Source organism: Pinus tabuliformis, chromosome 8 (assembly GCF_031772625.1).
Source record: "Pinus tabuliformis cultivar Carrire ecotype Pingquan chromosome 8, CPIR1, whole genome shotgun sequence".
In the NCBI taxonomy this organism is placed as follows: Eukaryota; Viridiplantae; Streptophyta; class Pinopsida; order Pinales; family Pinaceae; genus Pinus; species Pinus tabuliformis.
The window spans coordinates 693,240,779-693,254,230 of NC_142294.1; the positions used below are offsets into that span (position 1 = coordinate 693,240,779).

Genomic DNA, 13,452 nt, shown 5'->3' on the forward strand with positions numbered 1-13,452 from the left:
GGTCGTGAAAAGCGCCTTCTTGAATGGGTACTTAGAAGAGGAAGTATATGTGGAGCAGCTACAAGGTTTTGAAGTGGAAGGAAAAGAGAATAATGTCTACAAGTTTAAGAATGCTTTGTATGGTCTCAAGCAAGCACCAAGAGCGTGGCATGCTAAGATTGATGGATACTTTTAGGAAAATGGCTTCTAGAGAAGTAAGAGTGATCCTACTCTTTACTACAAACAAGAAGGTATTGATATTCTAATCATAAGTTTGTCTGTTAATGATCTATTGTGTATGGGTGGTAGTTCTAAGATGAATGATAAATTCAAAGTTGCTATGATGAATGAATTTGAGATGAAAGATCTAGGAGGCTTATCAAAGTAAGGATGATATTTTCATTTGTAAGACAAAATATGCACATGATATGTTAAAGAAATTCGATATGCTTGATTGTAATCCATCCCCTACTCCAAGTTCTCATGGAATTTTTTTATGTAGAGATGATGGTGTTGATTTAGTTGATGACACAACTTACAGAAGTATTGTGTGGAGCTTGATATTTCTAACCCACACAAGACCTGATATTACATATTCAGTTTCACTTGTTTCAAGGTATATGACAAATCTATCTGAAATACATATGAAGGCAGCCAAGAGGGTTTTAAGGTATGTGAAAGGCACTCTAAATTAGTATTCATTACCACTCTTCTGAAAAGTTCAAACTTGTTAGATTTAGTGATTCAGATTGGTGAGGTAGTATTGATGACTATAAGTCCACATATCGAAATTGTTTCTCTTTTGGTTTTGGTTTGATTACCTGGAGCTCAAAAAACAAATCATTGTTGCCCTCTCATCCACAGAAGTTGAGTATGTTGCAATTACCTCTATAGGTACACAAGCTCTTTGGCTCAGAAAATTTTTGGAAGAAATTGTAGAAAAGAAAATTCAGCCTATGTGATTTATTGTGATAATGTAAGTGCCATCAATTTAGGAAAGAATCTGGTTCATCACAGCAAGACAAAGCATTTTGACATGAAATATCACTTCATTCAAGATTTGGTGCAAAAGAATGATATTGAATTGAAGCACATAAATACTCAGGATCAAGTAGCGGATATCTTCGCCAAAGAAGTTGCAAAAAATCAGTTTTTGGCACTACGAGATAAGATAGTAAACCCTCATTAAGCATTAAGGGGGAGTGTTGGGGATAATGCTTAATCATGTCATGTAATTGCTGACAAATAAGTCAGCAAATTTTTTGTTCTCTCTGCAAAATTAGGGCAGCTAATTATTAGGGTGGTGATTGTTAGTGTCATTAGATTTGTTAGTTGATTTATAATAATATTAGTAATAAGTTTACTATATAACAATGTAGTTAATGGTTTGATTTAATATGAGATTCAAAGAAAATTTAAGATAAGGAAATGAATATGTTTTATTTGTTCATTGTTTTTTATATGTTTTTTTCTTCATAATTATCTTGGTTTTTAAAGAAATCATTTCATATTCTACACCAACAACTATGGATGGCATTATATTAAGTATAATATCTTATATTAAGTATAATGTAATAAGCCAATAAGTGACTGGCTTCCTTTTCATTTAGTTTGTTAAATACCATATTATTCCCATACCACTATACTCTCTAGTTAAGTGGATGAGATACTAAGTGGGGTTTGGAATGGGTATAATAATTACCTTGATAATACACCCATTCACGTTAGGCATATCTATTCACCCACAATTTTACTCAAGTGATATCAAATTGAAAGTACTATAAAATCGAAAGACATGGGTATTGCTTTGATCCAGTGATATGTGCACTGGTTAAGATTACATGTGATCAAAAGTTTCACTGCTTTAGGGCGTCATAGAGGCGTCATAGAAATTGAATCTTATGAGATAGTGAAAAACTCATTATTTTTACCATTAAATCCAAGCTCAAAAACTTCAATTTATTTTCACCATAACCCAAAAAGTTGAATCTATTTTCACCATAACGTCTAGTTGAAAATGTGTAATAATTTAGTGCCAAATATTTTGTGGTATCATGTGGTTTTATTTTCATTTTGCCTTGCAATATGTTAGTAACTATAACAATAATGCTATGTTGCACAAGTTTCTGGTCCGCCGGTACTTCTGATAGGCGGGAAGTATTGCCCAAATTTATAGGAAACGTCAAGTTGGGAGCAGCAATACTATAATATATTAAAATTTAATATATATTAAAAATAAAAATAAAATAATTTATTTATTTCCATCCAAAACTTGCTAATCAAATTCTATCTTGCAAAGAAACATGTAAAAAATTGAACTTTGAAACATTGCCAAAAAAAATCAAAATATTAATCTATCAACAATTTCTCAATCAAATTCCTTTCGAGCAAAGAAACATGCAGAACTCCCAAACTGGAAAAAAAATTGTTATTACTGGATTATTAGGTGATTTCATGCAACGCTATATGTTAAGTCATTGGTTCAATTCTTCGCCCTTGATGTAACCTCACCAATATTATATATATTACATCTAATTATAATAGAGATAAGAAAAAATAAAATATATATTAATAGTAATTTTAAAAAATTAAAACAATAGTGTTAAATCCGATGTTACTTTAAAAAGAGTTTGTATGAGTTTGTATAATAAAATTATAAATTTCCAAGTTAATATATATTTTATACTTAAATAAATATGAAAATTAAATTAAAAATTGTTTTTTAATAATATTTATATTTCATAATTTCAACTATCTTTTTTTAGTATTCCATCTTTTCTCCATTCAACACGGGCTATAATGATGGTTTTGCCAGTGGCGAACAATCTTCCTAAATTTTTTATATGAATGAATAGCTTTCCATTGACAAAGATCACGATTGGCAAGACGCCTCATCTTCATTTGGATAGAAGGGCTTTCCATAAACAGGTTGTTTCTCTTAGTTCCAGACCCATATCCAAATCTAAACCTAACGGGATACCTTTCCCTTCGCACAGTTCCATCAGTGTAACCAGCACCCATGCTAGCGAAGTCAATACACCTAAGTTTACACTTATTCATTGCAATGAAGCTCCCAAAAAACTCCAAAATACCACTTAATCTCCCAGAGATTTTAGAGCTTTTTCAATCCACTTCCAAACTGCCAAGAGCGAAGGAGCTTCAAATAAGTGCTCTCCAATGCTGGGGAACGGTACACGTGTAACTATGAATAATGTGTAGTTGTTGCAGGGCTTGTAAAGCTGCTATGACTACAGCACGCTAATATACCGGCGATCAGGTGGCTGGCTGGCCTTCTTAGACACCTCCATGTTTATACAAACATATCTAAACGAAACAATATACTGTTTTTTAATTAAACAATATATTATTTTTTACTTTGTCGGTAGGGTTCTGCGAATCTGTACGCGGGAAGTCCGCGTTCTGACTGCCAATCGAGACTTAGCGATCCTCGTCATCACAACGCACTCATCCTCACCGTCAAAACTTGGGACGATGATGTTGTGTCGGTAGTGTTCTGCGAATCTGTACACGGGAAGTCCGCGTTCTTACTGCCAATCGAGACTTAGCGATCCTCGTCATCACAACGCATTCATCCTCACCGTCAAAACTTGGGACGATGATGTTGTGTCGGTAGTGTTCTGCGAATCTGTACACGGAAAGTCCGCGTTCTTACTGAATCGAGACTTAGCGATCACTCATCCTCACCGTCAAAACCTGGGACGATGATGTTGTGTCATTTCATACTAGCCGCTTTGATGTGATGCCACTTCTCTACACTTGAACTTGAAAGCCTAAGTACAACAAAATTAAGTGGCCGTAGGAATATTTAATAAACTCGAAAGCTTAAGTACGGAAAGTTGAACAGGTTGAAATTGTTCATCTCCCTGTCTCATTCTCAGATTCCAAGTACATGACTATCCTTATCCTATTAGCAGTAGTACAATTTGGGTTATCCTATTAGCAGTAGTGCAATTTGGTTTTTTGGGTAGATTTTTTTTGAAGATTTGATTTGAAATGGGAAAACAGTAGAGATTCCAAGCACATGGCTGTGGTGATCGTTTTAGCGGTAGTATGGTGATCGTTTTATTGAAAATTTGATTGGAAATGGAGAAAGGGTAGAGTGAAATTTATATTTATATTATTTAAATAATTAACGTATATAGTTATATATCAAAAAATTATTATGTTAGGTTTGGAGTATGTCTTAAAATTGTTTTTGTTTGGTTAGGAGTTTGTCTTTCTCGGATACAAGGAAAACTGGTTAAAGGCTGAGAGGCATTTTGCAGGAATGAAAGTCTGCCCTCTTAAAGACCACCAGCGGGTTATTCCAGGTGGTGTGGTTTTCCTCGAATAACGGTGATGAGTCAGCCTGCTTTCCCCTATAATAGCTAGAAATTGATGTCCTCTGCTGGTTTGATAATGGTTTGACAACTGAGTTATGATAGGTTTTCCCAGGGGTGAAAAATCAAAAAACTATTATGTCACCGCTAAAAAATTCAGATTTCCTACCTGTTAAAAAATTATAAAACTATTATATCAAGGCCAAAAAAATTAGTATACAGACCTTAATCTTAAGATCCAGAAATATTTGGTGTGATTTTCCTTGAATAACAAGGATCAATCAATTTCCATTCATGGACAGCAGTGAATGATGACTGTCACACTAATTTGACAGCTAAATTATAACAGATTTTCCATTATTTTAAAAAATTATTTATCAAAAACCAGAAAGAAATCAACTCAGTAAACTAAAATAATAATTTATTAATACGTAATAACGCAAAAGCACTCATTGTATTTCTCGGAGTCTTCCTTAGTGGACGAAATATTGGTGCTGATCATTTCCACTTTCGTGCATAAAGCAACTCCAATGCATGAAAATAGAAAGATTACTGTTAAGATTTCCTCCCAAGACAAATGATTTTTTCTAAAAAAGCTTAATGAATTTTATACATTTTGCCTATGAATGAACTTTGATTCCGCTTGTATTTAACCTAATTGACAGACCATTGAAGACTGTACCCTCAACATAAACGAGTTAAAAGAATCAGACCTCAGCAGTCTACTCTCTTTATGTGCGCTCAACAAGCATATGCTGTATATATTGCCTCAATATAATATTAAAGCTTTTCTTTCTGAAAAAACGAATTAAAAGAATCAGATTCCAGCCTTTAGGTTTTATAAATTTCAACCGTCCAAGGTGAAAATCTTAGAGCTCCACATACATCACGCTTCTTAAAATAAATGACCCACAACGACCTTGGTATTTTTTAATACATGAATAGGATCAAATCGAAGAAGACATTTGGCAGACTCCTTACACTTCAATGGACATAGAGAAAAGTTATGTCATGTAGATTGTAGATTTGCTATGTTCAATAGACATAGAACAAAATTAATGATTGAATTTGTTCATATTCATTAAATACACTCGAGTATTTAATGAATATATAAAAATATATCCAAATATCTCCAACTATATAAAAATATTTTTCAAATATCTCAACACAATCCAAATGCAAAATCATGCTCGTGAAAGGTTTAATGATTTTTTTACATATTTCCACTTGGTAAATGATGCAAATATTGGTGAAATTCGATTCGATTTGCATGCCTTCAACACTACTATGCATGCCAAACTGGCGACCAAAACCATTGTGGATGCACTACACTCTCGACAAAACTAAAAGGGTTGAAGGAATCGCATTCCACTGATTAGGGTTTACAGGTTTTCGATTTTGGCCCCCCGGGCCTAATCATGCATGTTTCCCTGCAAAACGCATTTAGGTATATATGAAGTCATGACAAGGTCCTTTCAGACGTGACTAATAGCGACCCAATAGTCCAATTAACTTTAGACGGAAAGATCTGTACTCTTTACTTTGAACGTGCACCAAGTATATTGGTTGTGGAAAAATCCAATATAACAAAATGGAACAATATGGTTGAATATTGGAACTTGCTATTTTTGAACATTATAATTGACATATAATGTTATTTATGGAAGCCATGTTCCCTAAAATTATCCATTATTAAGTTCCTGACTAGTTCTTAACCAAAGTAAAATTAAAAATAGCTTTAGAGTATTTAAATTAAAATAAAAATAAAAATAGCTATAAAGTATTTAAATTAGTTATAAGAACATACAATAAGAGACTTAAAATAATGGTAAATTAATTAATTAAAATTTTTAAAATTAATATAAATAAATATTCATCTATATAGTTTTTAGGTTTTGTTTGGTTTTTAATATTTCTTATTAAATTTGTCTTAAAAAAAATTAGGTTTTGTTTTGTTTTAATATTTCTTATTAAATTTGTCTAAAATTTTCAAATAATTTATTGGAATTGGAATCATAAATTTAAATTATAAAGTCCCCATAATCATAATTTTACAAAAAATTATGAAGATCTTCATTCACCAACTTCAAAAAGTGTATTCCAGAAAATAAAATAATTATCACATTGTTAAAATTAAATAAAATCATAAAAATTAATTCAATTATAATCCCATTTTATTTTATTTTATTTTGAAAGAGATAGTTATTGATTTCTATTAAAAAAATAATCTTGTATTGGGCCATAACCCTTACATTCATCATCGTGATCCCCTATGGTTCTACCTTCATAAATCCAAAACCAATGTAACCTATTCTTTTGACATCTTTTACCTAATGCACTAAAAAGATATTTACTATAATCTATGTAGACAACTTTGTGGAACAAACAAAATTTACACAACATGAGATGGCACTAAACAAAATATACCAACCTAAAACTAAACAGCTTAGTCATGTTTTCTAGACAATACATTAGTCAAGGTTGTTGCTTGAGCCAAGAACCTGATTGCATTTTCTCCACGCAATGCTCTCATTTGCTTTGATCTCTATAGTTTCCAATTGAACCCCTGACATGTATAATTCCTCCAATTCTATGAATTTGCAGTGCATTACATCAAGCTCAGTCTGAGTTTCATGTTGAAGACATCCAATTTCATTTGGAGTAAATCTAACTTGGCATTAATTAATGCCTCGAAGGATTTATGGGCTTTCATTTCTACCTCAACCCTCTAGTTGAAGGCGCATAGGAGGCTGACCATGTCATTAATAATTTTCTCTAGAAATATATTGACATCCATCCACCTGCATAGAATCAAGGGAAGAGGTATCAGAATTCTCCATGAGATAACCAATTCTCGACAACACTTGAGTCTCAGACACAAAAAGTATAACACGAATACTGCACCTTCCTTGACTTGGTGAACTTGGCATGGCTAAAAAGAGCTTGCATGTCAATTTAAATGCCAAGGGAAGCGTGAACTCGAGCCTTACATTCCCTCCTTGGATAGTGAACATTCTCTGTGACACAATTAAATGAGGAATTATATTGCCAAAACCCAAGATACCGAAAATTCCTTGTTGAATGTGCAGACTAATATGGAGTTAGGATGGAATTATTGACTATCCTGTACGATATGAATGGAAATTGTACATGAATAACCTCGAACTTTTAAAGGCCAAGCTCCTAAGGTGATTCGATGAGCGATCCAAAGACCTATGCAGCGAAAAAATTAAAATCTTGTGCAATTTGTGTTGGCGGGACGAGGGGCAAGTAAATGCCAGATGTCGGACTGTGAAAACCATTGTTGGACGGTGAACTGGAAGCTTAATAAACCACTGGTGATGTCAAAAATGGTTTTCTCCATAGTTCCTTATGCCCGAGTGGTTGTTGGGACCTCGTTATTTTATTAATGACTATATTAAGGGTCATGGAAAATAGTTATTTGAATAAACTCGATTATTCAACTCTAGCATCCCTTGATTGAAATTTGTACCTTTTTTGGCTAATGAATGTGCTGACGAATTCAAATGTCGAAGAACGTAAAAGAGTTCTATTTTGTCAAACTTCTGAAGCTGGATGATGATCCTTTGCAATGGACAAAAAATGTTATTGTTTTAGGACCCTCTCAACTTCCAGACTTGTCCAAGTACAATTGAGAATTTCTAAAGACAGTTAGATTTGAAATTTTCTTTCTATTGCAAGGTCCAATCCTTTCCAAAAACCCAAAAAATGATTGTTGGTACAAGAGCCCAACCCAGAGGCGTATTGAATCTCAATTTTTTCATGGGAACTAAGGATCATTTTCATGGGGACTAAGGATCACCCCTTCCGACCCCTGCTTCATTTTAAATTATTATTATTATTATCTTATAACTCGAAAGAGCACTGATTATATTAATTTCGTGCCCAGCTGCGACAGAACCTCGCGATATTTATTATTCCATTACATCAATGGGCTTCATAAGTTGCATATGCAAGCTATCAAACCAGACCCAATTATCTAGCGAAATTTTATAACAAGACAACACTCCTATTATTCTATTAGTATATACTCGACAGAACTGTGATAAGAGAAATATACATAGGAAACCAGACATAACAACACAAACTAGTCCTTATAAACAATAGGTTGGTTAAGGTCTAGGCCCGAGCTTTCCTCTGCAGGTGGAGAATTCTGTTTGGTGAACTGCATGTGGAGGTCCTCTAGCATGCTTTTGAGCACCCCGACTTCATGTTCGAGCTATCCAATTTGTTTTCTCTTTTCCACTACCAGCTCCTGGTTCTCACTGGTCGATTCCCTCTACTAATTAAGGAGCATCTGAAACTCAACAATATCAACCTGTAATTCTGCATGTTCACTGGAACACATTTCACAAGAAAGGGGGGAGAAGGTGGCAAATGGAGGGCATTTGACCCAATCATGCACGTCTCTTCTTGCCACCCTTCCCGAGCATGGACATCAACAACCCCACAAACTTGTTGCCATTGCAATTAGCCAAATGGGAACCCCTTCGAACCAGCTTCTAGTCGCTTGCAGAGGCACTAAATTCCTCATCGAATTCTTTATCAAATGTTTCCCCGAATGCTTCTCCAACCGAACCAACTTCACATAATGCAGAGGCACCCAAGAATGGGGATAGGAACATCCCCGAACCACTGCTACCATCCAAGGGCTACCCAAACCCTTCAACAGAAACCAAACACTATCAATTTGTGGGAGAGAGTCGAACACCATTACTATGAAGGAGGTCATACTATATCCCCATAATATATAGAGTGAGTCATACAAAAGTCGCGTGCGATGCAAAGGAGTGGTGTGTGCACCCCTAAGATCCCATGATGGCTCCATTATTGCTCTGGTAGTCAAAATGACCTTTTCTTTAGTCATCCTTACCTTCAAATGGGTGAGTCATCCGATCTGAACCAGGAGGAGTAAATGCAGCTCACTCGTAGGGGGAATTCGCATGAATAACAGTTGAGCATACCGGTGGTAAACCAAAATCCGAGGGACAGACAAGAGAGATCCCACACTTATCGGATCTTTCGCACGTCGTATCCTCACATGTGCCGATATCAGAACGCCTCACATTAGGGGAGATAAGGGATGTGCCTTCAAATGATGCCAGGTGGAGCTGGTAGAAGGAAGAGTCCAGGGGAGGTGGGGAGGAAGGATGATGAGAAGAGAGGGTTGGGGGGGTGATCTGAGGAGGGGCTCAAATTCAATGATCACGATGTTTAGAGTCTTAGAAGAGGGGGAAAGGATTAAAGAGACTAGCATTGGAAACTTAGGGGATGGGTAGAAAACCAACATTTCAATGGACCACAGTATCTCCTTCATCCAATTGGTAAGCCTTATTGTCTTGTGTATCCGCCTCAATGTTTAGATCTCTTAGGATATGAAAAAATTGTAATTTAGGAAAGATAAGGCACATTCCATGGCCACATTGGAGCAGGGGATTGAGCTTGTTGTTCAAGGCTGAAGAGTTGGAGCGCATGTGCTTTATGACCAAGAAGGTGTCTCCCAGAATTGTCACTTCTTTTATTTCCTTTTGATAAGGCTTGGTTGTTGGACTTCTTTCCCAAGCCCCAGGCATATTGGTCAACAAGTATTCCTTCGGGATTAATGAGAATCCCTCCCCCTCCTCCCATGCCAAAATTATTATTTTTATTATTAATTATAAAAATGACTAATATATAAGTTAACATGTAACCAGATGAGATTTATTTTTATATGACATTTTTTTAATTAAATAATTTATTTAAAAGGAAAAAATAACATATGTTTTGTAGATAAATCTTAACCTTTAATTTGTGAATATTATTAAGAATATTCTAAAACATTCTGGAAAATTAAATTTTAAAAAGCTTATGAGGTGCAAATCTTATCGGTCAACTTTTCCATTATTAAAGTTGCCAAAATACAATTAACCTCTGAATTTGAAAACACTGCTTATATACCTAGTATTGACCGTTTAATTAGAAGAGAAAAGGTTAAACAAAATAAAATTCTGAAATACCTAAGTGAATAGCATAATCAGTTTCTGGAAAGATCTATATTACCTATGTGGAAGAGACACTCTTAAATTCAAAGTTAAATTGTATTGAATAAATTTAATCCAAAACGTTGACATAACTCACAATTAGTGACTAAATGGTAGAACTTAATTATAACCCTGGAGAGTGGCAGCTCGGAGGAATTTAATCAAAACCATAAAAATGGCGTTGAACTTGTGGTGTGGGGACACAAGCGTGACACTCCTTTTTGTACCTGGATTGTAGGATATCCATGGTCCATGAAGATGAGAAAAAACAGCAAATGCGAGCTGATTCAGAATATCAGTAACGTCATTCGGTACTAGATTGCAGCATATCCATGGTCCATGGAGAAGGGTAACATCCACAAATGCGAGCTGATTCAGTATTCCAATAATGTCACTCTCAAATATTTGAGATGTGCGGATTGTTCAGATATGTTTTCCTTTTTCTCGTGTGGGAGAATGCCCCCTCACCCCCTCTCTCCTATTTTAATGGAAGAGCTTTGCTTTAGTGTTTTTCTGAGCATGGGAAATATCTAACCAATGGACTCTAGAATGGTTGAAGGGGAGGCAGTTCCTGTCATCGATCTCGGTCCTTTGTTGGATCCCCATGACCCTACGGATGTTCCAGCGACGGAATTAGAAGTTGTTACAAAGATCGGCATGGCGTGTGAAGAATGGGGATTCTTCCAAGTCGTAAACCATGGAATCCCAGTGGACCTTATCGAAGAAATGTTGGATACATCGCGTAAATTTTTCGAGTATTCTACACAAGAGAAGATGAAGGTCAAAACCCTGCAGCCACGGGGTGGTGACCAGTCTCTTTTACCCTCTGGTTACAATGCGTACCCTCAGTGTGAATGGGACTCGTACGAGAATCTATACTACTTCACTGGACCGTCAGCCTGCAATACTTTTCCGGAGGACTTGCCTCAACTTCGGTAAGACTAGCGGTTTTCATGACAGTATTCATTCTGCACAAGTTACATGTTACGATTTCGACATATATCTATTTTTGGAATATTTTTTTGTTCATAAGCAAAGTTCTAAATATGTTAATAAATCTAAATACGTTGAAATTTGGATGTTTCTGGTTATTTGTTTTTTAAAGTAGAAGAATGATTGGGTTAGAATCGTACTTATTGACATAATACCATCCAAATAAAATAAAAGTATTTGAGGAAGACACTGAAAAACAATACAATAATAAAAAATTATAATTTCAATCATTTTTCTCTCCCATCCTTGTCTAATCCCTTTTCAATGGTAATTCTAAAAACGATTTGTAAAATCTTGAAAAGTTTAGCATTCTCCAATTTTATTTTATTTTTTGCATATTTTATCCATTCAAGCATTCTTATTGTCTGAACCAATTGACACAAGAGTCAAGAGTTGGACGGGTACTATTGCAGATGGGTGGTAGAGAAGCTACTGATATTCTTGTGTAAGACGGTGGAATTTATTGAGCGCCTCATTTCCCAAAGCCTCGGATTGCCTGCTAATTTTCTGAAAGAGTTCATTGGAAACATAAACGGGCCCTTTAAATTGCTCTGTTATCAGAGAGCCATGACTGTACAAGCAGAGATAGGAGCTCGGCAGCATCAGGACAGCAGCTGCATCACGGTGGTGGGGCAAGATGAGAGTGGAGGGTACCAAGTTCTCAAGAATGACAAATGGGTGGACATCAAACCTATCAAGGGCGCCCTCGTCATCAACATCGGGGATGTTCTTCAGGTAATAGTGATTCTGGTTATTATATATACACCCTGCAATCTTATTGTTTAATACAAACGACACTATCTCATCAATGGTGTTTTAAGAATTCATTAATGGCTGTTCTGGTGTGGTGTAAATAGGTATTAACCAATAACAGATTCAAGAGTGCTGTGCATCGAGTTCTGAAGAGTAAGGAGAGAAGGCGATGTTCGTTTGCGTATGGCAGCATTCCAAATCCGGATAAGATAGTGACACCACTTCCTCAGTTTACCAGCGACATCAACTACCCTGCTGCTTACAAAACTTTCCTGTATGGAGATTATATGGCGAAGAGAATCCATAACAAGACCCACCCTCCTTCTACTTTCGAAGATTTTGTCGACATCTCTAGCTACGCCATTTAATGATTATCGGACACAGCTAAACCTAGACCTTTAGATGTAATAACTGTATACGCTAGAACAATGACTATAGCCAGTGTACAACTGATTGTCAAAGAGTAAACTGAATGAAATTAACTGCATCATATCTTAAGGCAGATATAATGGCAGGGAATTCTAGTTTGTATTTAGTTATCTATGGAAAAATTTCCTGGCTGATTTGCCTGTCTGACGGATATTTTACTTTTATCATAAAAGAGTTACACAAACACTGATTTGCCTGTCTGACGGATATTTTATTTTTATCATAAAAGAGTTACACAAACACTACATCCAGGACGAAGTGAGAGAATGAAAACATTTGAGTTGGATGTGGATGATGCGAAGGATTGATGCGAGATTTAACTACTTTCTGTTACGATATGAATGATAATAATTATATATTGATTTGGTTGACACTATCTCATCGTGCATCAACCAAGACAATGACACTATCTCTTTGTGCAGCAACAAAGACAAAGACATTGACATCCAGATAAGAAATCCAAGTTAACATTTAATTGCATTCTTCGTGCAGCAACAAAGACAATGACATCCAGATAAGAAATCCAAGTTAACAGTTAAATGCATTCTTTGGAGTGCAAACAAAAAAATTAATGACAATGACATCCAGATAAGAAATCCAAGTTAACATTTAATTGCAATTGCATTCTTCGTGGTGTGAACAAAAAAATAATATTGGTTAATTCATGTGAAGCTTTAAGATAGAAAATCATTTCATAAATCATGGTATTGATATTCACTATATCAAGAAATTAGGACAAAAAACTTGTGAGGTGGTTATGGCACTACTTTGTATAAAGGCTACAATAAAATATTTAATTTATTGTTTAAATAAATGTTTTAAAAATAATTGTTGATTATTTTCTTGATTCATAGATCTGGGCGACCCTACTTTTAATGAGTTCCCTCGGGTTCGGAGCAACCCCCTAAAACTAAAAA

At 35.2% G+C, this 13,452-nt stretch overlaps 1 protein-coding gene across 1 annotated transcript; it reads left to right on the plus strand.

The window, feature by feature from the left end:
- The first annotated feature begins 10,824 nt into the window (after nucleotides 1-10,824).
- Nucleotides 10,825-12,640, plus strand: LOC149237501 (flavonol synthase/flavanone 3-hydroxylase-like). The gene is made up of 3 exons (XM_089366829.1): nucleotides 10,825-11,295; nucleotides 11,767-12,088; nucleotides 12,211-12,640. Exons 1-3 carry the CDS (start codon nucleotides 10,898-10,900, stop codon nucleotides 12,472-12,474), a joined length of 984 nt encoding a protein of 327 aa, XP_089222955.1. The 5' UTR covers nucleotides 10,825-10,897; the 3' UTR covers nucleotides 12,475-12,640.
- The last annotated feature ends 812 nt before the right edge of the window (nucleotides 12,641-13,452 follow it).

Coding starts and splice junctions, on each gene's coding strand:
- LOC149237501 (XM_089366829.1), top strand. CDS start 10,898: ATGGACTCTAGAATGGTTGAAGGGGAGGCAGTTCCTGTCATCGATCTC. Junction 11,296..11,766: donor GAGGACTTGCCTCAACTTCG/GTAAGACTAGCG, acceptor GTACTATTGCAG/ATGGGTGGTAGAGAAGCTAC. Junction 12,089..12,210: donor ACATCGGGGATGTTCTTCAG/GTAATAGTGATT, acceptor TGGTGTAAATAG/GTATTAACCAATAACAGATT.